Source organism: Erythrolamprus reginae, chromosome 2 (genome assembly GCF_031021105.1).
Source record: "Erythrolamprus reginae isolate rEryReg1 chromosome 2, rEryReg1.hap1, whole genome shotgun sequence".
Taxonomy (NCBI): Eukaryota; Metazoa; Chordata; class Lepidosauria; order Squamata; family Dipsadidae; genus Erythrolamprus; species Erythrolamprus reginae.
Genome location: NC_091951.1, coordinates 110,570,022 through 110,596,634, shown reverse-complemented (window position 1 = coordinate 110,596,634; position 26,613 = coordinate 110,570,022). Strand labels below are relative to the sequence as shown.

Below are 26,613 nucleotides of genomic sequence, written 5' to 3'. Positions count from 1 at the left end.
AAAGCTACCATTTAAGACTAATTCTGACCAGTCTATTCCAGAGATTAATGGACAGAGAAAGTTGGGGAACCATTGCGAACCTAGGAAATTATTTTGATTTTTCAGGGTCTTAAATTTTAATTTGCTGCATAATTCAAAATACTCCTTAGCCAAGGAAAACTTAAACAGATTTTGCATCGTCTTGCAGCAATAGTACAAATAACCAAAAAGCCTTGAGAACAGAATACATCTGCTTAATATTTACATAATGAATTTCTACATAACACAAGTTCCCATCTTGGTGTTGAGGTCTGGGGGAACCCAGACAGAACAGTTGGCTTCATTTCTTATCATTATTAAGTGTACAGTGGATGAAGGCAACTGATTTTTAGAAGCATTAAGACAAGTAGCAAGCACATTTAGTTTATTTTCAACTCAGTGAATATTTTCAAAAAGCCACTGTTAATAATGCTGGAAGTTGGGCCTAATTAACATGCGCTTTGTCTATTTTCTTTGTCATAAAAATTTCAAAGAATGACATTTGTTAAAATTCCTAGCTTGAATTAACCGACAATTATTTATTCCGTTGAAAGCTAATTTACTGCATTAACAAATTCCCTAAACATAGAGAAACTAGTTGCTATGTGACTATGGAATGTCCAGGTTATGTTGAACAATATATGTGTTATATTCTTAAAGTAATAATGAGCATCACTGCCATCCTCCTCCTGAGAAGTGATGCAATTGGCAATGGTGCTTTTAGTCACCTGAAACTGAAGAAAAGTAAAAAGCAAGCTGTGGTCAGAGGTTTTTGGAAACCAGAAGGTTATTGGGAAGTCTTCTCTGTCCTTCTGGATTGGGAAGCACATGAAAGCATCATTTTCCAAACTAATGTCTACTTGCAGATTGTTTAATCACACTGTCAGACATAGAAAACAATGCAAATATATCAATCACTGTTTAAAATTGGTATTAAAATTATACTTACTTTTCCATAGCTCAGCAGGATGATTCTTACCAGGACAACATTAATATGGGCACCTAAAGACTCATCATGATAGATTTCATTAACCTAGAAGAGAACATGAAAATATCCATGTAACATGGCAACAGTGTGGATAAAGCCATATGTTAAAAACTTTTAATTCAAAATCTACTTAACAATAGCATATTTACCTAACAATCAAACAGCAACACTGCATTAGATTAAAACTCTGGAAATAAAATTCTAGCTGTGACATTTTGAAATATTGTTTTATTTCTCCGACACCAGAAAAGAACATGAAGGATTATTGCTAAGGCAGAAAAGGGGAAAAAAAACCAGCATATTTTTTTAGGCTTAGGTTATAATTTGTATTTACTTATTAATTAAGGAAACTTTCCCATTCAATTAGCTTTTGGAATGAACAGTGGTACAAAACTATAAAAATATGATAGTGAGATGTAAGACTCATCTGCTTCATAGGTTTATGGATTGTAAAGACATTTTACCTTGTAAAGTTTCTGAATAGCAATAGCACTTGGATTTATATATCACACTACCATTATATTATTACTACTAGTTTTTTCTCATCATTCCTTTCACCCATTTCCTCCCATTTATGACTGTATGACTGTAACTTTTTGCTTATATCCTTAAGATTTTTATTAATATTGTTTCCTCATTGCTTATTTGACCCCTATGACAATCATTAAATGTTGTACCTTATGATTTTTGACAAATGTATATTTTCTTTTATGTACACTGAGAGAATATGCACCAAAGACAAATTCCTTGTGTGTCCAATCACACTTGGCCAATAAAGAATTCTATTCTATTCTATTCTATTCTTTACATCCCTTTCTAGGAAGTTTACAGAGTCAGCCTCCAACAATATGGTCCTCTTTTTACTGACTTCGGAAGGCTGGAAGGCTAAGTCAACCTTGAGCTGCTCAGAATTGAACTCCTGGAGTGAGCAGGGAAATAGCTTGCATTCTAACCATGGAGCCACCCTGGCTCTGTCCTCAATGGCATAAGAGCAGGGATATGCAGCCATTATTCCCTAGCACCAGCTTTCTTAGAAGACTTAAACTTAATGGGTGCCTTTGCCTACCTTTGCCTCTTATCCTACAGAGTTTTAACATCACGTGCATACTATGAAATGTTTGAATGAACCTAGAAGTATGCTTTATCTTAGCGAACAAAGAGATAAACTATTCTCTGACTCTCTCATGCTTTTGGTAACATACTGTAGCTGTGGGATGTGTTTGCTTGTTTGTTTATTACTTTTTAAGTTAAAAATTAAGCATCTCTGAGAACTGTCAAGTCTTCACAAATACCTTCCTCACAAACAAGGCTCCACATTACAGTGGAAAATGATGTATACATTGATTGATTATGTGACATCAAATCAGTGGCAACACTTATTGACAATATATATAGATTGTCCCTAAGACAGACTCTCCTTTACATGTCTTTTAGGTCTCCCAACAGTACACTAATCAATACTGTAACTGGGTCCAACCAATTTGCACTGATCATTTTTTCCTTTCCCAGTATTACAGCCTTCTCTAGAGAGCTAGGACTTTGCAAAATCCACCCAAATAAATAAAATTCCTATTTCTACCTCAAACTCTAGGTTGATTTGCTTGACAAAGCATTTGTTTGTTTATTTTAACTATATAAAGTTTTATCAGAAGTCTTCTCTAACATCAATATTCAAAAGCATAAATGCTCTTCCTACCCAGATTCTTCAAACTTTCACTTCCATAGATTGTCACAGGGAATACCATAACTTGCACTATTCTGATCTTTGTAGGTCCAGATACACAATGACATCGGAATACATTTTGTAAGGACTAGATATATTTTCCCATAAACTAGATTTGGAAAGAATTATCCTCACACAAACGCACATGCCCATTTTTATGAACAACACACACTGGAGAGAGAAAGAAACTTTAAACAGCAGGTCAGAGGGAAATGAAATTCAACCCCACCAAAAACATTGAGGCAAAGAAATGAAAGCATGAACTTTTCATAACAGCAGTACGGAGGACAGCAGTTTAGCAGGGTTCAGTTTAAAAAAATAGTATATTTAATTGTGACTTTAGATACTATGTCAATGGTCGGGATAATTGACACATAGCTGTTTAGAAAATTAGATTTTCTGCCAATCATTATTTGTATTGGACAAGCATTATTATGGCATTGGGAGAATAACATAGCTAATAAATATGCTCATCACTTTGTAAAGTAGGCTAAACACATTGAGCATCCGTCTCTGTTGTATCAGAAGCGAAATTTGTCCCAATTCCAAATATCCAGATTACCTCCGGAACCGCCTGCTACCGCACGAATCCCAGCGACCGATAAGGTCCCACAGAGTTGGCCTTCTCCGGGTCCCGTCGACTAAACAATGTCATTTGGCGGGCCCCAGGGGAAGAGCCTTCTCTGTGGCGGCCCCAGCCCTCTGGAACCAACTCCCCCCAGAGATTAGAACTGCCCCCACCCTCCCTGTCTTTCGTAAACTACTCAAGACTTATTTATACCGCCAGGCATGGGGGAGTTGAGATAGCTCTTCCCCCTAGGTCATTACAAGTTATGCATGGTATGTTTGTGTGTATGTTTGGTTTTATAATAGGGGTTTGTAGTTGTTTTTATTATTGGATTGTACATGTTGTGTTTATTATTGTTGTTAGCCGCCCCGAGTCTACGGAGTGGGGCGGCATACAAATCCAATAAATTATTAAATTATTATTATTATTATGAATATGCTTGTGGAAGTTTACTCCCAATGGATGGATTACAGTTCTTTCTTCCTTTCTTTCTTTTTTTCTTTCTTTATTTCTTTCTCTCTTTCTCTCTCTATTTCTTTCTCTTCCTTTCATTCCTCCTCCATCTCTCCCCCTCCCCCCTCTCCCCTAGAAACAGATTTGAAGAGAATGTCATTGATACCACTTCACCATAATCATAAAGATGATGGTTGTGATCATCACAATGATAGTGATTCACTTCTATCTGCAATTTGATCCTCTGCATGGCAAGAGCAACAATCAAGTTGAAAGAGTTGAGGTAAAGGAAGACGACAGAAGAGTACTGTCTGCAATGTTAAAGCTCCCAGTTGGTGGCTCGAATTATACAGTTAGGGAGATCGATTCTGCAGGCCAAAGTTATGCAGTGTAAAAGCAACACTAGAGAATAGGGAATAAATCAGATAACAAATAATAAGCTTTGAAGTAAAACTCAGTTAAAGGATACTGGAAAAATAGATAAGTGTTTAAATAAATCATGCTCTAGTGCAAAATACAAATTAAACATAGTTTATAGTTTGTTGCAAATGTAATTGTCTTGGAATTGACCTAAAATAAGGAGGACTTCCATTAGATTGTCCTTGAATAACATAGGTCTTAGATGTATGATATATGGCTACTAGATAAATTACTCTGGGCAAAAAGAAAAAAGTCCATTCCCTGCTACACTGGGAATAATATTATGTAACAAGAGTTTTTGTCCAGAAACAGAACTTTCTCCACAGGGATTCCAAAGGCAAACAAATTTACAATAAACAGAAATGACTGGGAAAATTCCTTTTCCCCTGCTTTGGTGTGGGTGTGGGTGTCTATGTGTGTGCGTTTTTAAGCTGAAGGTTTGTTCCAGGATTCACCATGCTCACTAATAATCTTTGGCATCCCTGTTCCTGAATCTGATTCCCCCCCTGGCTATGTTAAACTGCAACACAATACCACACACCATCTTTTCTAGAAGACTAATGCAACAGATCTAATTTCTCCTTAGTGTTCAGTTTAGAAATCAGTAAACTTACAATCATTTTGCAAATATATGACATTCATTCAAATAAAACGCTGTGCAGCTCGATGCCCTGTTAGGAAGATCAAGGTATAATGCTTGGCCATGAAATTTATTTGAACGAAAATTATTGTCGTTGTCCCTACCGCTCTCTCTCCCTCCCTCCCTTCCTCTCTCCCTACAAACCAGGGCATGTCTTGGGAAAGGACTAGGGGTGGACTGCTGCCCAGACGGGGGAGAACACAGTGGGGTAGCAAAAATAGAGCTCCACCCCTGAGCACCCAATTTGCACTGAAAGAAATTGGAAGAAAATGCTGGGCGTCCTGCATAAGCTATGCCCACAGTGTGGTAGTAAAATTTTTTGGTAGCCCTTCACTGGAAAGGACTGAAGCAGGGAATTAGCCTTGAATCAGAGGTGGTATTCAGATGGTTTGGACCAGTTCGGGCAAAGCGGAAGTGGCAACCTGCGGGTGGGCCTGCCCACCTGCCCCAGTGCTATACCATCCTATTTAGGCACATTTTGAAGCTGTGCGCATGTGTGGAACACATGTGCTGCCACATGTGTTGCCACAAACGCAATCAAAGCACATGCACGGAAGGAGCGCGTGTGAGCAAAATGAACCAGTAAGGAAAGTAAGTGAATATCACTTCTACCTTGATTCTTTGCACAGTCACAAGAGAGGCACTGCCAACACCCTGTCAAAGACTACTTCAGCTTCAACCACAACAACACAAGAGCCCACAATAGATACAAGCTTAATATTAACCGCTCCAAACTTGACTGTAAAAAATACGACTTTAGTAATTGAGTTGTCGAAGCGTGGAATTCACTACCGGACTCTGTAGTACCATCCCCTAACCCCCAACACTTTACCCTTAGACTATCCACGGTTGACCATTCCAGATTCATAAGAGGTCAGTAAGTGCACCAAAGTGCCTACCGTCTCCTGTCCTATAGTCTCTCCTATATCTTGTATTTCTTCTCTTCTATACCTATATTTTTTCCTGCTATTCTCTCATAGTTATATTTCACTCCTTTATTTTCTCCTCTATTCCCCCTTTAATACATTCTACCTGATTATATTCTCTATATCCCTCATTGTGTATTATTGTGTATTGGTCAAAACAAATAAATAAATAAAATAAATAAATAACACCCACTCCCCCTGAACCTTGTCTATCTGCTCCCAAGGGAAGGCAAGCAGTTTGGAGCAATTCCTGTATTCTAGGCATAGTACAATAAAGTAGTTCGAATTCTTCAAGTGTGGATTGGGTGGCTTTCACCTGATATCAGGACATAGAGACAATAATATTGAAGTACTTATATTTAAAGTGATTAGCTGATTTCAGGCTACTGCAGAAGAATATTTTGATAGTTGTTTAAATGTGTGTTTTCCCAAACAGAGCATAATTACCCTGTTTGATTTAAACACCTTTAATACTTTTTCAATCTCTCCTGAGAATTAAGAAAGCTGCAATTCTTTGAAGAAGGCTGGGGATTTCTAAACAGATAATCCTCAGTAGGTTTAGCAATCTACAACTCCCCAGATACCACAGAAGAAACATGATTGGAGTTAAAATGGGAGAGATAAGATTACATTATTGTTATCATTACTTGCTCAAATATGCCTGAACCTATGTTCTACAGGTTCATTCCCCTCAAGGTGGGTTATAAACAGAGGTGAAATCCAGTAGGTTCTGGAGAATCGGTAGCAGAAATTTTGAGTAGTTCAGACAACTGGCAAACATCACCTCTTGCTGTCTCCAGAGGAGTGGGAATGGAGATTTTGCAATATCTTCCTCCAGGAGTGGGGTGGGAATGGGGATTTTGCAGTATCCTTCCCCTGCTATGCCCATCGAGCCAGACCCACAGAACCAATAGTAAAAAAAATAGATTTCACCACTGGCTATAAAGTGCAATTTTTCAATTCTCATTCATAACCAGTGAATTCATTAACAAACAGGCAGAAAAGAGGCAAGTCCATTGCAAATATTTTAAACCATGCTGGATCCTGACTGTGAATCATATGACTATAAGGAAGTCATTGTCTATCTTGTTAGAGAATTTGACCCTCTTGCCTGGCACTGTCTTCAAACAACACCCCCAGTTCTTTCAAAAAGATTCTTCTTAATATTTTCTACCTAAGACTTTGGGGGGGGGGGGACAGTTGGCATCCAAACCTTTAATCTTCTGTGTGCAATTCCCATACACTCTGCTACACATGTTGGGAAACAGGGAGAGGTAAACCATATAGGGGATGACCATATATTGCTCTTAGGCAAGAACATTGGCATTGCAGTTTGAATTCCTAACACAGGAGTCTACAACCTGCAGCTCTGGAGCGGCATGGGCTCCTTCATCCCTCTGCTGCAGCTGCATCTTTCAAAATATGTGTCAAAACTGCCAATGTGCGACACCTGCCGGCAAGTGATTAATTAAGCTTTTCAACCCATCTTTTTTTTTTGGGGGGGGGGAGTTCAAAATGTTTTTGTTGCATGCAGAAATAAAAATGTTTTTTTTCTGTAGCAGGTCACTGATTTCATAAATACAACACACTGTAGGTTTTTTTAATACATCGCATAAAGGTAAAAGACAATATATGCATTGTTATCTTCATTTTAGAATTCAAAAGGGTTTTGTGGCTCCCAGTGTTTTCTTTTCTGTGGGAGATGGGTCCAAATGTCTCTTTGAGTGTTTAAGGTGGCCGACCCCTGCCCTGACATCTCCAGTTAAAGAAAGCAATGAGAAAAAAAAACCCTGTGCTTCAGGCTTTGGAGAGCCCTGGCCAATCTGGAAGGACAAGTGGGCTAGTTTGTCCCAATAGAAGGCAGATTTTCATGGCCAGATTTATCTGTGTTTTCAGTTGGAAAGTAGACTGTAGGAAGGGCATGGGAGGTCATAACAGTTCTCAACTGAAACCACTGCACAATATACGTAAGTCTCAAAATCTCAGCGGACTACATTACTTTTGCTTTCGTGACTAACTCTGTAAACATTCTAACAAATCATCCTATCAGCTGCTAATCAAACTTTGTTTAAAAACAATCCACAAACTACATGCATTGGCAGATGTAGCTAGTCTGGAATTCTTTGTCTCCTCCGTGACAGCAACATTGCCTGTCAGAGGCTACAGTTTCTCTTCTGGATTCATGACCAATTTATAATTTATTGAGTTCCTCCCTCGGGCTACTTGGCCTTCTCAACTTTTACTTATGAGTTTCAACACCAAAAAATAAAAAAATAAAATAAAATCTAAAAGTATGTATAAACATTGTTTGTATCAGCCTCCCCGCAGTCTCCAGATCATGTAAACTGCTGATAGAAGGATATCATCATTAGTAAATGACTGTTTACAATCTATAGAAATGGGCTAATTAGGAAACATATGGAGAGCCAGTATGGTGTAGCCTTGACCTACAATACTACATATTAAGACTAAAATTCTCCAAATCACCAGTCATGGTTGAAAACCATGAATGCTACGTTGAAGATCAATATATTATACAGGAACTGTGAGGTTTCCCCACCTACTGTATATTCCCATGAGAAACATTCATATTTGCCTGACTGGGAAAATTCAGGGTGGAAAAGTAATAAAATAAATTGGATGAGTTTACAAACTGGATTAAATAAGGGCTCTAAAATAACAGTTTAAGGCACATTTTGAGGCACTTCATCAGCAGAATAGAAATAAAAAACACCTTCAGAAAAATGACAAGGAGTTTGAAGGTCTTTTAGTCCAACCCCTTGATCAAGCAGAATATCCAATATCATTTCACACAAGTTGTTGACCAATTTCTTCTTCAAAAATCTCCAGTGAATAATTTAATTTTTTTTTAAAAATTTTTTAATTTATTCAACAGAAGACTGGATAGCAACATCTTTGTTGCTGTTGGGTTCAACCACTCTACTACATGCTTGCACTGTCTTGTAAACATATCTCTATGGTCAGGTCGCAATTGACTGACCAGTGTGTCACCTTTTGATGACCAAAAGGGGCAGGTACTCTGCAGACTATATAAACTTCTGCAGAGTAGATGTCCCCCCCCCTTTTGATCCTCTTTTCGCCTTGATGACCCTTCCTTGTCCACCTCCTGTGTGCTCCATTGTCCTCGGCTGAGGATACATGTGTGAGATGAAATCCAAAGCCATCCTCACACATGGGACCATCCAAAAGTTATTAATATGGACTGGAATATAAACTTATCTGCCTGCAATCTGTAATTGCATGAATCAACATAATTGTAAGTAAAGACTGTATTTTTTCATCTTTATGAAGAAGTGATCATTCATTGCTAACAAATGGGATTCTGAACCACGTGTTATTTCTTGCCATGCTAACTCTGCTGCAAATTAACCCAGCTGAACTCTGCTAATACAAGTAATAGTAATAATAATCAAAATACCCAACAGTTGCTCCACATGGAATCATCTCAAACAACTGCCTAGGTGATGCAAATAAGTTGCTTTAAAAACTGAATTGTACAGAGGGGGGGAGGGGGGAGAGAGAGACACACAGAAAGACAGAAATGGAGAGAGAAGGGGAGAGAGAGAGAGGGAGAGATAGAGAGAGAGGGAGAGAGAGAGGGAGAGAGGGAGGGAGAGAGAGAGAGAAGGAGAGAGAGGGAGAGAGAGAGAGGGAGAGAGAGGAGATAGAGGGGGAAAGAGAGAGGGGGAAAGAGAGAGAGAGAGAGATGTTAATGTATATAATAATATTTCTCATTTTCTGTTTGAAGAGAATCAGGAAAGGTGACTTATGATGTGCGTACAACTCTGCAAGGAGCACACCATTCATTCTCAGGACAAACTGGGCAGCCAAGGAGAGATTTGTGCAGTTCCCCCATCTTCCAGTCCTGCTGCTAGTAGCTGAATGCACCATTTAGGTCCCCTTGATCAGCATGTTGCCTTAACATTTTAAAGTAGTGGAGATAATCCCTTCTTTTAAATATTATTGATAATATTTCTATGGCTTCAGAATTCAGGGGAATGGTTTTCAACAGTGAGTCTGCCAAAAATAAATAAATAAAAGATAAATATGTATCATTCATAATCTTCTTTTCCTCAAAGGAGCTTAGATTTTATTTTATGAATTTAGAGAAGCTGTCAGAAAAAGCCGGCGTTCCTATCTTTTGTTATCAACTGGGACCTGCTGTTTCTTCCTTTCTCTCTTTCAGAAAACCCACTGTATTAAAACATCCAGAGAAAGAAACATTCTCACATATTGTGCCTTGAACTGATATATCAAAGGGGGAAGGGGGAGATGAACTAAGAAAATTGCTTCCACGTAACTTGATTCTGCCAGAGATTTATTACAGTAGTTTATTCCACCCTTATCTTGATCTGAGGGACCACAAGTAGCAAATATCTTTGAGAGAATGACTCTGACAGCAGGAAGGTGTGAGAGAAACTAGGACTTGTCTATGATAGAGAGTAGCTCTAACATGCTATTTAGAGTCTGGGACATTTCTGCTACTTATATTCCCAGCTTTAGTTCAAAAGAGAAACATTTCGTACTTGCCTATTCAAGGAAAAAGATGTGCCAGCAGCACCAGAAACAAACCTTTAGCCCCAAACCAGTTCCACGACCTTGCCAAGAAGCATGAACTAAGCTCTGTTTGAGGGCATGTTTACTTTTTTAATTAGATCCTATTCAAACCTATCGCTCAATGAAAAGATTCAAATTTATTTACTAGCGGTTCTATGGGCATGGCTTGGTAGGCGTGGCAAGGGAAAGATACTGAAAAATCCCATTTCTTCCCAATCAGCTGGGACTTGGGAAACAGAGAATAGATGGAGAAGGGGCCGGTTGGAGGTTGTGGTTACCAGTTCTCCAAACTACTCCAAATTTCTGCTACCTGTTCTCCAGAACCTGTTGAAACCCATCCCTGACATCATTCTAATTTCCATAAGATTTACATAGCAAAAAGATTTTGGAAATCTCTAGCCTTCGTTGAGAGATTGCCTCATTTAGCAACCACAATAACAGAGGGGCGAGAAAGTAACTTTGTGACCAAAACGTGCAGGACTGCAAAGCAAAGGAAAGCTGAAGTAAGATCCTAGCAGAGTTGTTTCACTTAGAGTAGTTTTACTTAGCAACCAATAAGCAACTGTTTCACTTAATGACTGACTTGCTGCTCCTAGTTGTTGCTAAATGAGGACATTCAATAAGGATCACCTTCATTACTATGGGAGTCAGTAAAACCATGTCCTTGTTGACAATATTACAACGAAACAAAACTCTACTATGTCCTAAATAACACAATCATTTGGACCCAAAATGCACTTTAGCCTTTATGAGATGCAAACCTTCATTCCATTTCCATTCTGGGAATATTTGATTCCTCAGCGAAGAAAAGCAAAAAATCTGAATAAGAGTTAACTTTTATCCAATACAATCATTTTAAAAGGAATGGAAGCATGAAATCTGACCTTGGAAGAAATGGTTCAAAACAGAAGCTAAAACTGTGGTACTGTGAAATCCTTCTGGAAGCTGATCGTATCTTTGGGAGTCACTACTCTCTCTGAGAGGATGACTTCATTCCAAAATTAAAAGATAGGATTCAACCATAAATCAAGTTCTCTTTCTGTCTTGCTCATACATGTCTAGACATACACATGTTTTTATGATAGATTCTGGTCACGCAATATAAAACGCATGAATTAAATAAAAAAATAAACCACACAGTTGGCTTCAGATTTTATTTTAATGGACTGATGGACACAGTTTGCTTAAATGCCATTTCAAAATTATAAAGCTGGATTTCATTTCTTCGTTCCAGGATGACTTTTTTGAAACCCAGGAAATAATTATCTTTGCACCCTTAGTCAAAGAATAAATGATCCGTTAAATCAGAGGTCCTCAAACTTGGCAACTTTATGACTTGTGGACTTCAATTTCCAGAATTCTCCCATGCTGGCTATGCTGTCTGGAGAATTCTGGGAGTTGGAGTCCACAAGTCTTAAAACTGCCAAGTTTGAAGATCTACGTGTTAAATTATTGAGCTCCATGCAAATCTCATCATGCAGATTTTGAAATTCATCCTTTCTACAAGGATAGATCTGGATACTTTGGACAGAAAGACAATGGTCTGGATTAAGTAGTTGAGGAATGGATTGACAGGCAAGAGTCCGTTTTGGAGTGAGCGGCATATAAATGCAATCAATCAATCAATCAATCAATCAATCAATCAATCAATAAGAGACAACCACTTGAAAGTCCAAATACAGACTTATACCAGATACTTTGATCTGGAGCTGATTACTTTAGTTCATAATACTTGGAATGATTCCAAGGAAGAGAAAGAGACCAGTCAGGGTCAGCTTACCTCTGTTCTGACTTCCATATTTTTCGGAGCTGAAAATTTGGGTATGTTTTATACTTTGAATGTAGCTTTTTCAAAGCTTTTTTCCCCCAGCCCTAAGTCTTTGCAGGCTTGTTTTCATTCCTACTCCCTCTGAAAAAAGGCTCTTTCAGCACTAACGCTGTGCTAATTATCACCCTGTCTTGCTGCATTTTTTAAATTCCTACTCAGTCCAAATCGGTTTTTCCTGCCGTAAGTCTTTGCAGGCTTTCCCTCTGAAAAAGGCTCTTTCAGCTTTAGCCAGGGGATAAAATAATATGCTGAAGCTGAACAGACTAAGGAGGCTAGCCAGATGAATATCTGGTAGGTAGGTAACTTCAGATCGTGCAGAATGCAGCTGCGAGAGCAATCATGGGCTTCCCTAAATATGCCCATGTCACACCAACACTCCGCAGTCTGCATTGGTTGCCGATCAGTTTCCGGTCACAATTCAAAGTGTTGGTTATGACCTATAAAGCCCTTCATGGCACCGGACCAGATTATCTCAGGGACCGCCTTCTGCCGCATGAATCCCAGCGATCAGTTAGGTCCCACAGAGTGGGCCTTCTCCGGGTCCCGTCAACTGAACAATGTCGGTTGGTGGGGCCCAGGGGAAGAGCCTTCTCTGTGGTGGCCCCGACCCTCTGGAACCAACCCCCCCCCGAGATTAGAATAGCCCCCACCCTCCTTGCCTTTCGTAAGCTCCTCAAAACCCACCTCTGCCGTCAGGCATGGGGGAATTAAGATAATCTTTCCCTCTAGGCTTCTACAATTTATGCATGGTATGTTTGTATGTATGATTGGTTTTATAACAAGGGTTTTTAGCTGTTGTAGTATTGGATTTTTACATTCTGTTTTTTGTCACTGTTGTTAGCTGCCCCGAGTCCACGGAGAGGGGCGGCATACAAATCCAATAAAATAAATAAATAAATAAATCCCCCCCCCTCTATTTTCCTCCCCAAAAGGTAAGGTACGTCTTATACTCCAGTACATCTTATGCTCTGAAAAATATGGTAAATGGACACACTACTAAATAGAATTGTCTCTATATTGCCTTATCATTTACTTTTCTTTTCTAACAACCCTCTGAGGTATGTCCAGGGCTGGAAGCATTTTTAGTAATAAAGATTACACTATAGATTAGCACTTGGATGTGTAACATCTTATTTTCTGCTTCATTCTTTTTCAAATTAGATGAACATAGATGAATTGGAGAGAGAGATAAAGTTGGTTATAGATAGAGACTGATAGATAATAAATATAAATGAAATGTGAATATTGGGCAGCAATAAGGAAAAATGGGTACTTGTTACCCATGGTGACCAAAGAGCTTGGCAAACTGTGACCCAGTCTTCAAAATATACCCAGGATAAAGGATTCCCTGAGTTATCAAAGGCTAGGAATAATTTCTCAAATCATTTGAGAGAATGAATATTCATTGTGCTAAGAACTTCTAGACATTCTTGTTGAGGTAGAAAAAGAAGCAGACAAAGTAATGTTTTGCATTTCTGAAAAAGCTCTGATTTAAAATTAAAATTAGATTATGATTTCTTTAATGAAAACATTGGTTAGTTTATTGAAAATGTATGACTTCCTTACAGGATCTATATACCTTAAAATAGATTGAAGTGGCATGATAAGAAAATGTTTCTTTTCAAAATTTGTTTTTTTTAAAGTAGAATTTATATAGCTACTTTTAAATTGAATATATTAAAAAACCCCATCTGTTTCAACTGCACATTTAACTGCAAGGATTTTCTATCTGCATTTCAAGTTATTTGCTGATTATTTTTCAAGGAAATAACTTCATGGGTACAAAGAATGCAATACGCGAAGAAAAGAAAAATGTGAAGACAATGATAAACATACATTCAATCACACAACCAAGTAAAAATGTCTTTAATAACATTAATGCGGTGTTCAAATGCAACACAAAGCCCAATGTTGAAATATTAAAATTTTATTTAAGAAAGAGTCTCTCCTAATTTCTTCTGACTCCAAGATCTGTCCATCAGCACACTGGATATACTAATCAAGCATCCACAATATCATCATGGTAAATCTTTAAAAATGTATTGAGTTAATGAGGGAAGAACCCAGAAAACTGGCTTAATACTTACATTACAATGAGAATAGAGAATTAACCTCAGCAACTGAGTTTTTGACAGATTAATGGTAAGGGGGGTGTCATGCATAGACCAACAATTCTGTATTTCAGATTGCAAATTAATGGTTCTGTTACTAACAATTGAGAAACAAAAATGCTTAACCCATGCAGTGCTGTAGTGGAGTAGGAAGTGATTCTAAAAAATGTCCACATCCCTCTTAATGTTTTCCTTTTGAAATAGTTCTCTTTCTTTTATGATGCATAGATATGTAATGATCAGTTCCTACATGCTCATATTCAGTCTTGCTGGCTTCAGTATTATAAACGCCCACCAATATCCACCTACAGGTGTCAATCCTGAGACTGACAAATTAAATTTCCAAATTTAATACTTTTGAAAACAATAAGGGTCATGAGAAAACCAAATCCAGAGTTGTTCAGGTTAAAACAAATGGAGCATTTCAAAATACTTGCAAGCTTCTGGGTTTTCCAGAGCTCACTGCTGGATAAGATGACAGTGATTAAGGAAGGTAGGCACAGGATTGATTGAGAGTCACAGAAATAGGTTTTTGAAGATTGAATCCTTTCTGAATCTGGTAACATTCTTATATGGACCCATCTAAAGCACTTCCACATAAGTCACTGGTTTTGCACATGCTGAAGACCTGCCACTCTTCATTAATGCTCCTGCTTATAACTGGTCTGAATGGACCACCATTATCCTTCTCTTGTGAAATTTAGAAGTAGAGGGATTATAATTGACTGCCACCCAGAAATTATTCTGCTAAGACTTTGGGATGAGGGTGAAATCACCACTGATTTCTGGCACCTGCCTGGATAAGGCCTTGCAGTTTTCTTACCAAGATTTCAAGTGACTTGCTCTTCCTTCTTCTAAGCTGAGGAAGAGTGACTGGCCCAAGGTCACCCAGCTGGGATTAAAGGGGGAGACTAGAACTCAATCTTTCATTTCCAGTCTAGTGTCTTAATCATTACACAAAGCTGGCTCTTACTAGGTCTATCTACTTGGAAATACTTGCATCTTTCTTTTTGTTTTTTTAAAAGTCTAATTAGGAATATATCAATCACAGCTTTTTCAGTTTTGGGTTGAATTGACCCTTTCTTACTAAACCCCAGCTATGTCCCTTCTGATCCAGACTGCATCTTTCTTGAAGCATCCATAGTTCTGCCTTGAACAAGGGAATCATCAGAGGATACTGTAAAGCAAGATTGTGTAACATGAAAAACCCTGTTCCAGGTACACCCAGGGAGTCACTTATTCTGCCCTGTTCCAGTTTGTTTTCCTAATTCTTCCATGGGAAGTCTATTTGAAATCACTAGCCTGTAAAGCTGTGGGGCTGAAGCAAATGAACTCCATTTTAACTCCAACAGTAAGAGATTGCATTTTGCATCTATGTTTAAAATATGTGGTTTCTTATGTAGACAATGTTACAGTGGATTACCAAGCTGTTTCCTATTAATACAAACTAAGCCACTTTCAGAAATAAACTGTATCTATTTAGTGAGTCTAATTCATTATTATTGGTTTATAGGATTGGAACCCCAGTGAATTATATGACCAAATAACCTTAGGTATAGGGTTATTGAAAACTACACTGTACTAAGATAGAACATTGAGTCTAATAATCTAGTTTTGTCATTAACTGTTCAAGATTTCAAGAACAACCTTTTCTATTTCTTTCTTGGCTATAGTAAAGTGCTCTACAGTGTGCAGGTCCCTCTCTTTGTACTTGAAGTGGTGGAAAATGTTTTATTGTGAAGAACTTCTGTTGTTGAATACAAAGGAACAATAGTCTGAATGGATCTCAGTTTGATTTATACTCTAGTACTTGAGGTAGATGAAACTTTACTTAAATATCACAGTTCGCTAAAGAGACAATGATATGAATGTTCCAGATATTTCTTCTGCCAAGCCTTTGTATAGGATGGTTGTGAAGCCCCGCTTTTAGTTTTTGCCTAGCATAAGATTGGCTTTTGTTCTTTTGGTAAAGGTGTATTGTGTTTTTCTATGCATTATTTTACATTTGTTTTTAAGTCACACAGAATCATCAAGGAGTTCGGACAGCCTCGATATAAAAATTAATAAATACAACAGAGATTTGCAAGAGCTGTTAAGTAATCCAACTGGAGTCAATTAAATCTCTAGCGCTAAAAAATGATAAGTTACTCACAATGTTCATCAGAGTCAAAAGATACTTCTGAACATGTTCCTTCCCATGGAACTGTACAACTGAGTCATCAACGCCAAGAAGCACTTCAATGTTGTAGTCATCGTCAGCCGCATGTCTTGGATATCTCCTCCTCTTCCTTGACGAACTGATTTCATCTTTCAATAGATGCAGCATGCTGTCTAGATTGCTCAAATCAGCCTCTAGAAGAAATTGAAATTTTTAAAAAATGCGTTTGAATTTTAGATTTCATTTCTTATTCTTTCATAATGAGGCACTTTCCAGATGTTACAAGACCAAAACATCCAGTCTGCTTGGCTTGTAATATCCTTTGATTATAGCAACTGGTAATTCTGAAAGATACAGTCTCTACACATCTTGAAGAAACAATTTGAAGAAGACTGCTAAAGATTGTGTCATGACCAAATAAATAAGACCCAAGAGGTTCTTATATGATGGACTTGGCAAGGGATGGGTTGAACCTTAAAAGAATGGGAAAGAATATTTTTGGAAGGTGTCTTGCATCACTCGTCAGGAGAGCTTTAAACTAAAACAGAAGTTGGAAAGGAAGTAAAAGGGCAGGCAAACAAGCACAGCCAATAAATGTAGAGGACAATCATACTGGCCAAATAAAAAGAGAAGAACAAAGGCAAAACATTTGGGAGAGACCCAGAGAAGGCAAGCTAAATCACAAACTAAAATGCTTCTACACTAATGCACATAGCATGGGGAACACACACACACACACACACACACACACACAAAAGATTAGGAAATCCTAACACAAAAAATAAATATGAGGGGGTGTAAAATTGGAAGATCAATGAAGAATGATTTCTAAAAACAGTATTTTCTAAAATAAAAGAAATTCTGATAACCTATATGCAACAGTGCGGAAGATGTTAAGTGTTATATACCTTATGATTCTTCACAAATGTATCTTGTCTTTTTATGTACCCTTAGAGCATATGCACCAAAGACAAATTCCTTGTGTGTCCAACCACACTTGACCAATAAAGAATTCTAATCTAATCTAATGTTGGGTTATGAGCAGGCATTGTTTTTAACCATTTTAACTCTTGGTGACTTTATAGGGAAATGCTCTCCATGCTACCCTTTCAAGCACAGCTTCTTTCAATTGTTGTATTTTCAATTTTGCATCAGATTTGATGTTGTCAAGCGAGCATGTTCTTTCCTTGCCACTTCTTTTTTGTCCACTAAACATTCCTGGCATGATTGACTTCTCCAGTGAATATACACACATAACATGGTCAAAAAAAATCATAGACTTATGATTTTGGCTTCCAATAATGTGTCTGGTTTTATACAATTTAACACCTCTCTGTTAGTTACTCTGCAGTAATTTACGGCAGCATCACAGTTCAAAAACACCAATGCTTTTCCAATCAGCCATTCTTAGTATCCAGTTCTCACCGCCATGCATTAATGTGTGGCATACTAAAGGCACAAAAATTGACCTCAGCCACAAAAACTGAGTTTCTCTCATCCTTTTCATCTCATAAGGTTGTAGAAATAAAATGAAGTTTCTGTCTCTTGGAAAGAGACAGAATATATCTTTAATGAGTAAATCACCCTCAGCATATTAAACATGCAAGAGGATTGTATCATACAAATTTATAACAGTATGATTCTTAGACTTACATATTGACTCCTCCAAGATCCGTTCCAACCCTTTGATTGTGATGTATGACATTGAGAAGTTTCAAAGAAATGGTCTGATTCCTTAGCTTAGAACAAGGGCGATAAAGTTTGATCTAATTTGTGCTTGCTTTTTTAAAAAAAAATAACCTGATGACAACTCCAATAATTAATCATTAAAGATTACCATGATCCACTAGTTGCCAATTGGACATATCAAAAATAAAATCATGACTTAATACTAAAAAAGCTCACATTTTAAAATAATTTGTCATCAACTCAAATAATAGTTGTAAGATGAAGAAATATTTGATTCTCCAGATGTTTATCAAGAGAAAGAGAGCCAAAATCCAATCATATTTAAAGGTCTATAGTTTCCTGGTTCTAACCTGGGTCATCTTCTTGCTTGTAAAGAAATAAGTACAATTTACATTAAACAAAATAAAAACAGAGACAAAAGGAGCAGCTGTTTTTCCTAGATTTACATCTGACATAGTACTATCATTATTTTTAAGGCAGAATGAAACATAATAGTTGCAGACGAACATTTTTCCTGGTAAAGGTGAGAAAGATCCTAACACTGTGTTATCATGGATACTTTACTGATTTAGTGATTGATTGAACACTCTATTTTTGTCATTTGTCTTGTTTCTACCATATTTATTGGAAGCTGCTTACACAATGGGACATACAGTACATGTCCTAATAATTGATTAATTTCATTGGCAAACACCATCAAATAGCAATAAAATGACGAGAGAGAGAACTAGAAATCATCCTTGCTGAAACACCACAGGAAGAAGGAAATGTTGAATCCATTATTGCCATCCTCTGCACTAAGTCCAGAATTGAACTCAACCAGTGAAATGGTTGTGACAGGTGAAGGCTCCGGAACTCCATTCTTTATGTCCTCTTTGATTAGTCATTTCTACACTTAAAGTTCATAATCTGAAGATTCCCTTTTATGTAACCCAACTGCATATCTGCTTTGACCTGTTGCTAGCATTGCAATGATAGAAGTCTGATAAGTCGTTAACTTCATTTCCTTCTCTGTTTTGTTAATTATAATTTTACCACATTGTTCATTTGTACCTTTTCTTATTATATCCAAGAGAACTCAACTTGTCTTTTATCTTACCCAGTGCATTTCCTTCTAAAATGGTAAGCCTTTTCATAATTTATAAATTCTCTTTTCATAGCAACATCGCATTTGGAATCTTATACATGCATCAGAAAATTAGGCAGGCCCAACTGCCAAATTAGGCAGGTTCTGTACAGTGAAGCCAACTTGAAGTTTCAACTTAATATTTATACACTGCATGCTGACAAATGTTCCTTTATTCCAACCTGGTTCAGAAAACACTTCGGTATGAACATCTTCTAAAAACATGAGTTTGGTTATTGTTGAAGTCAAAAGAAGTTTATGCATATACAAGATGTATTATTTAAAAGGACAGAGTGATGGATAAAGGTCCATTGTTCACTTGTGAACAAAATAAAAAATGAAGATCAACTGGAGCAAACTTTATTAGGTCCCAAAGAAGGGATGGAAGGCAAATGAATGGATCTGCAAAGGCCAGAACAAGAAGAGAGCTGCCAAAAGAAATTCCTCTGCCATTCACCCGGAGAATAATTTCCGCAGAGGGCATTGAGAGAAAGGTGAAGGCTCAGAGAGAGATGAGTGACATTATATAACAGCAGAAGACAGGCAATCCCTGTCCTATTGAGGGCAACCAACCTCTGACCCAAGTCTCAGAAGAAGCTGAGGGCAGCATAACAAATATTTCTGGAAAACAGGAAGCAGAAAGTGAGAGAAGAGATTGTATCATAGAAAAAAAAACCACAGTTAAGCTGTGAAACAGTAAAGGATTAGATGTTCAGGCAACTAAGTACAGGAAGAGATTAAAACCTAAAACAAAATCTAACAGCATAATTGCAAACCATAATCTTTTCCATTATTCAGAATTTGTTCCTTCCTATTTTACTTGAAAGTATTCATTGCAAAAAGAGTGGTGTTGTATATGTTATACAGTGGTACCTCAAGATACGAACCCCTCGTCTTACGAACAACTCGAGATACGAACCCGGGGTTCAGAAAAAATTTGCCTCTTCTTACGAACTTTTTTCGTGTTACGAACAACAAACCTGAACTTCCGGGTTCGGCATTCGGGAGGCTGCTGGGAAACCCCCGGCTGTTTTAAAAGGTGACAGCCGGGCGGCGGGGCTTCCCAGCAGCCTCCGAACGCCGAACCCGGAAGTTCGGGTTTGGCGTTCGTAACACGAAAAAAGTTCGTAAGAAGAGGCAAATTTTTTCTAAACCGTTCGGAGGCAGCTGGGAAGCCGCGCGGCTGTTTTAAAAGGTGACAGCTGGGCTGGGGGGCTTCCCAGCAGCCTCCGAACGCCGAACGCGGAAGTTCGGGTTTGGCGTTCGGCTTCGGGATGCTGCTGGGAAGCCTCCCGGTTGTTTTAAAAGGTCACAGCCGGGCTGGGGGGCTTCCCAGCAACCTCCCGAACCCCAAACTTTTGCCGAACTTCCGGGTTCGGGGTTCTGGGAAGCCTCCCAGCCCGGCTGTCACCTTTTAAAACAGCCGCGCAGCTTTCCAGCAGCCTCCGAATGCCAAACGCGGAAGTTCGGGCTTGGCGTTCGGCTTCGGGAAGCTGCTGGGAAGCCGCCCAGCTGTTTTAAAAGGTCACAGCCGGGCTAGGAGGCTTTGCAGCAACCTCCCAAACCCCGAACTTTTGCCGAACCTCTGGGTTCGGGGTTCGGGAGGTTGCTGGGATGCCTCCCAGCCCGGCTGTCACCTTTTAAAACAGCCGTGCGGCTTTCCAGCAGCCTCTGAACGCCGAACGCGGAAGTTCGGGTTTGGCGTTCGGCTTCGGGAGACGGCTGGGAAGCTGCCCGGCTGTTTTAAAAGGTGACAGCCGGGCTGGGGGGCTTCCCAGCAACCTCCTGAACCCCGAACTTTTGCCGAACGTGTGGGTTTGGGGTTCGGGAGGTTGCTGGGATGCCTCCCAGCCCAGCTGTCACCTTTTAAAACAGCCGCGTGGCTTTCCAGCAGCCTCCGAACACCGAACGTGGAAGTTCGGCTTTGGCGTTCAGCTTCGGGAAGCTGCTGGGAAGCTGCGCTGCTGTTTTAAAAGGTGACAGCCAGGCTGGGGGGCTTCCCAGCAACCTCCCGAACCCCGAACCCAGAAGTTCAGCAAAAGTTCAGGGTTCGGGAGGTTGCTGGGAAGCCCCCCAGCCCAGCTGTCACCTTTTAAAACAGCCGGGCAGCTTCCCAGCCGTCTCCCGAAGCCGAACGCCAAACCCGAACTTTGGCATTCGACGTTAGGTGGCTGCTGGGAAGCCCCACCGCCCAGCTGTCACCTTTTAAAACAGCCTGGGGGCTTCTCGGCGGCCTCCCGAACGCTGAACCCGGAAGTTCTGGTTTGGCGTTCGGCATTCGGGAGGTCGCTGAGAAGCCCCCAGGCTGTTTTAAAAGGTGACAGCCGGGCGGCAGCGTTTTTTTGTGGGGGTTTTTTTGTTGTTGCACGGATTAATTGACTTTACATTGTTTCCTATGGGAAACAATGTTTCGTCTTACGAACCTTTCATCTTACGAACCTCCCCCTGGAACCAATTAGGTTCGTAAGACGAGGTATGACTGTACTTAACTTCACAATAAAGCCCTTTTTTTGTACTGAAGGCCTTATTTCTTGCCCTGTTGGCAATATCCCTTATTGGAAGGACCTGTGACATGCACCATCAAAAATTTGTCTCCAAACTCTGGAAACTCTGACTCATAAATCACTTGAAGTCTAATGGGGCTTTAACCAGTCCAAAGGATATTACAGTATAATCAAACTTCTGATAACGAGAATCAAAGGCGGTTAAATATTCATGCCTGTCTTTTATGTAAATCAGATAGTAGGTTCCTCTGAGGCCCAATTTGGCAAAAAATATAGACCTTCTACAGCAATTCCAAGAGTGTACAAATGAGAGGAAAGGAGTAAGACGGGGTGAATAACACTATTCTGTAAGTTCTCACTGATAAACTACAAACGTTCTGCTATGGGACATGTGTGTTTTTACAACTAGCAGTTTTGCCTATCAAACACTAAATTTGGAGACAAAATATGCAGAGAAAATTGTTATATTAAAAAAAATGGACTCATTACACCCTAAAAGTATGAAATAATCAGGATGATTTATATGTTATTCCAGCTTCTTCAGCTGGATGTTAGGCTTAGTGAACCCTGAAAAAAAAGTTTGTGTGTGTTTTCAGTATCATAGTCCAAATTTAGCTAAGACCATTCAGCTATGCTTCTTCTTGAACTTGTTTCAATTTCTAATTTTCAGAACAGATCTATTCTCTAGCTGCTAGTCCTTTCTTTGCCATTAATCTCAGACTTTGTCTTAATTTTCTCAATCATTCATGACCAAATCCAAAGAAGACCGGGGCAATTCACTGACTATGTTTAGATGGCACCCAAGTTAGTTTGTCACAAATAAGACCAGGATTGAGTTCCTCCTGGTTCAAACTGGTTTGCCTGAACTGGTAGCAAGCCACTGGTAATGTCATGATGACATCACCAAATTGGTTCGATTGGCGACCATCTTTTTTTAAAACTTTTTTTAAAAAAATTAGATTAAAAAAAAATCTTCTGAGCATGTTCAGAAGCCATGTTTCTGGCACTGTGTGTACGGTTTCAATCTTGTTTTTGGCTTTCTTTCTTTTTTTGATTATTTTTCAATTTTTATTTATTTTTTTAATTTTATTTTTCTTCTGAGCGTGTGCAGAAGCTGAGTTTCCAGCATTGTGCATGCGGTCACTATCTTGAGGAAGTGAACTGGCAATGAGGTAAGTTAGAACCAGTGAAGGGCTACCAAAATGTTTACTACTACACTGTGAGCGTGGCTTATGCAGGACGCCCTGAATTTTCTTTCAACATCTTTCAGTGCAAATTGGTGCTCTGGGGTGGAGCTCCATTTTTGCTACCCCACTGCATTCACCCCCATCTGGGCAGTAGCCCACCCCTGGTTAGAACCCACCCCTGCTTGGATCCCATCAACTTTTCAGTCCCAGAAAGTGGCTGAAAAATGCCCTTCTCCTGTTTTGCAGTCATGCACCATTTTTTGTCCTTGCCTCCTTCCTGTTTTTATTTGGTTTTCCCTCCCACCCTGAAAGCAAAAAAAAGTAGGGGGAGGAAGGGGGGAAGAATGATCCGGAAGTGGGAAGGGAGCTTTTTAAAAACCCTGACTGTTGCTGTGCTTTTGCTGCAAAAGGTAAGTCTAAGGCTCTTGCCATTGTCGCTTCAACTCGCCTGTACCACCTCACCTTGCCACGAGTGACATTGAGTTGACCATGCCACATGCCATGGCTACTTGGTCTCCAGGACAAACTGGCGTCCTACAGCCATCTGTCAGTGAAAACAGAACTAGGGGAGGCCATGTGCGGCCTGCTGGAGCTCCGTGTTCAGCCACGACAGCCTCCTGCAGACCACTGCCAGTGAAAACAGAGCTAGGGAAGGCCATGCATGGCCTTCTTGAGCTCCATTTTTATTAGCAAGAGTGCAGCAGGCCATCTTAGCTGAAAACAGAACCTCGATGAGTGACATCAAGCTGGCCACGCTCCACTCTGGCCATGCCCCCACAGCTCCCTGAGGTCAAACACAATCCTGATGCATTGAAATTGAATTTGACACCCCTGTTATAGAGGGAATGCTGCTTAAAAGTGGGGTGCTATTGTCTCACCATGTCAATTTTACAAGATTCTTAATGCCTTATCTTATTACCTGACAAGGATTTTGAGAAAAGCACTGTATCATGCCAGCTTCATGAGGTGAATGTGTTCAGGGCTATTTTCATTAGCCTTTGCCAATGCTACATCTATTCACCAATCAAAGATGATTAAATTACAGAAAATTAGCCCATTTAATGACAATGAAAGGCAACCTTTTGGTATCATAAGTGACACCTGTAACACTCTCCTTTTCAATTTGAGAAGGATGAAATGCCAAAGCTCAGTAAAAGATTTTGATGACAACAGAAAAGTATGATAGCTAATCCTTGTATTTTTAAGTAAACCATCTCTTTTCAAGAAAAATGAAATTATATTTCACTATTGTAAAATAAGCATGCAAGCAATACAAGTCCTTGCTAACAATTTAGTAACAAAAACAGCATATAGAAAATAACCAATTGCAATTTTATAGAAATTGTAAAATTTGGCAAGGTTTTAAGTCTCACTAAACTATGGAATTTGCTGAATTTCCAGGAAAGCAATCAGTTGTTTTAAATCACCTTTATTTTTGAATTTTAAAAAAAGGTTGGGGGGAATGAGGACCCGTGTTGTGGGGGCAATATGCTGGCTCTGTTAAAAAGTGCTATTGCTAACATGTTGTAAGCCGCCCTGAGTCTAAGGAGAAAGGGCAGCATAAAAATTGAATAAATAAAATAAAATAAAATAAAATAAAATAAAATAAAATAAAATAAAATGAAATAAAATGAAATGAAATGAAATGAAATGAAATAATGAAATGAAATGAAATGAATAAATAAATAAAATAAAAAATAACCTTGTTAAACCAATAAATCATTAAGGAAGAAAATGGAATCACAGAATGTCTTTTGATTGATATTTTGTAAACAAAAGAGATTTTTCCTATTTATGTATTTATTTTCTGTATGTATTTATTTATTTATTTATTCATTCATTCATTTTTACACTGCCTAATGCTAATGACTGGGCAGTTCCCAAACTCAGAAACAATAAAACTATTCAATAGTAATAAAAACAAGGAATAAAAACAATACAAAACAGGCAACAATCAAAAAGCAAACCCATGTTATCCAGAATATATTTTTAATACATGAAGATTAATTTGGTAAATGTCCTTTGAAAGGTGTTGACCAAATCCTGATCAAAAGAATATGAGAGATGACAGGGATATACAGTGGTACCTCGAGATACGAGTTTAATTCGTTCCGGACCTGGGCTCTTAAGTCGAGCAGCTCTTATCTCAAACGACTTTTCCCCATAGGAATTAATGTAAATAATTTTAATTGGTTCCAGCCCTCAAAAAACTCACAAAGTTAGTCTAAATTATGCAGAAAGACATGTTTTTAATGAAGAAATGTACATGTACATATAAATGAATAATGAAGTTTCTTTCACTTAACTTGTAAACTTTCTTAAACTTTTAAATTTACATATGTTCAACTTCTCTGCCACCCAATCCTGTAGGACAGAGGTCCCCAACCCTTTTTGCACCAGGGACCGGCTTTAAGCGATCAAGAGAGGAATGGGTGAATGAATGGATGGAGGGTGGGAAGGAAGGAAGGAAAGAGGGAAGGGACAGGAACAGAGGAAGGAAGCAAGGAAACTTATGAAAGGGGAGAGTAAGAGAGGAATGAGTGAAAGGAGGGAGGGAGGGAAGAAGGTGGGAAGGAGAAAGAAAAGAAGAAATAGAGGAAGGGAAGGTAAAAGAGAGAAAGAAAAAGAGCAAGAAAGAAAGCTGCAAGCACCCCCCCGAGCCCCCCAGGCCGGCTGCAACCTTTTAAAACACGCGCGCCGCTTCGCAGCTGTCTCCTGAAGCCGAACGCGGAAGTTAGCATTTGGCTTCAGGAGACAGCTCCTTGGCGCTTGTATCTCGAATTTGGGCTTGTAAGTAGAACAAAAATATCTCTCCCCTCCCAGCTCTTATCTCGAGTTGCTCTTAAGTAGAGCAGCTCTTATGTCGGGGTTCCACTGTACAGGAAATAACATGCAGGTTTGTACCAGGATTGTACCAGGATTATGTTGCTCCCTAGTATATCTATGAGAAATGAAATGTGAATGGTTCAGTGTCGAATAAGAAGGGAGGAAAGACTGCAGCAGCTTAGAATGGGGGATTTAAGAATGGTGTTTGGTGGAACAATAACATGTAGAGTGGTTAATTTAGTATCAAAATTAATAAACGCATGAAAGAAGAATGTAAAAAAAAAAGAATAAGAATATATTTCACAAACCAAAAAAGGCTTTACATAAAGCCGAATGAAACCGTTGGTACCAAGCGTCGTAAAATAATATATAAGATATAAGAAATAGCTGTCAAGATAGACAGCAGGGGTGGGATTGTTACCTGTTTCTATGTTTTTCTTTCCTGTTTCTTATTTGTTTTTTTATTTCTATGTCTGTTTGTGTAAGATGTTTTAAGACAATGTACAATATAAGATTAGTGTAAAGAAATATGAAGCAGATTTCAAAGATCATTGTCTTTTTTTCAATAAAACTTTTTTTAAAAAAAAAGAGAAAGAAGAATGTTGAAACCATTTGGTTATATCAGTAAAATGAATAAGGATTCATTTGAATGAATTATAAAACAAATACATGAAGAAAGACTGAATGATTAAGAAGAGAGGAAAGAATGAGAAATTCCTAGGTTAAGGCTGATGAAATCATGAAATTTAAAAAACAAAGGCAATGTACGAAGTAACATAATTATAATAATTGGTGCTGGTATAAATCATCACTAGGTGTTTTCTTTTTTTATTGCATGCTTTCAATTTCCTTAGTTTATGATTCCTCACT

General features: G+C 38.7%; 1 protein-coding gene across 2 annotated transcripts in view; it reads right to left on the bottom strand.

Annotated features, from left to right (window-relative positions):
- ADAMTS2 (ADAM metallopeptidase with thrombospondin type 1 motif 2) overlaps nt 1–26,613 on the bottom strand; it is a 314,797-nt gene that overhangs the window by 98,529 nt on the left and 189,655 nt on the right. For both annotated transcript variants that reach the window (XM_070739160.1, XM_070739161.1), the window contains exons 4-5: nt 16,406–16,605; nt 968–1,051 (exon numbers count right to left, since the gene is read on the bottom strand). In XM_070739160.1, coding sequence (XP_070595261.1) covers nt 968–1,051; nt 16,406–16,605 — 284 coding nt within the window. The remainder of the gene's footprint in view (nt 1–967; nt 1,052–16,405; nt 16,606–26,613) is intronic.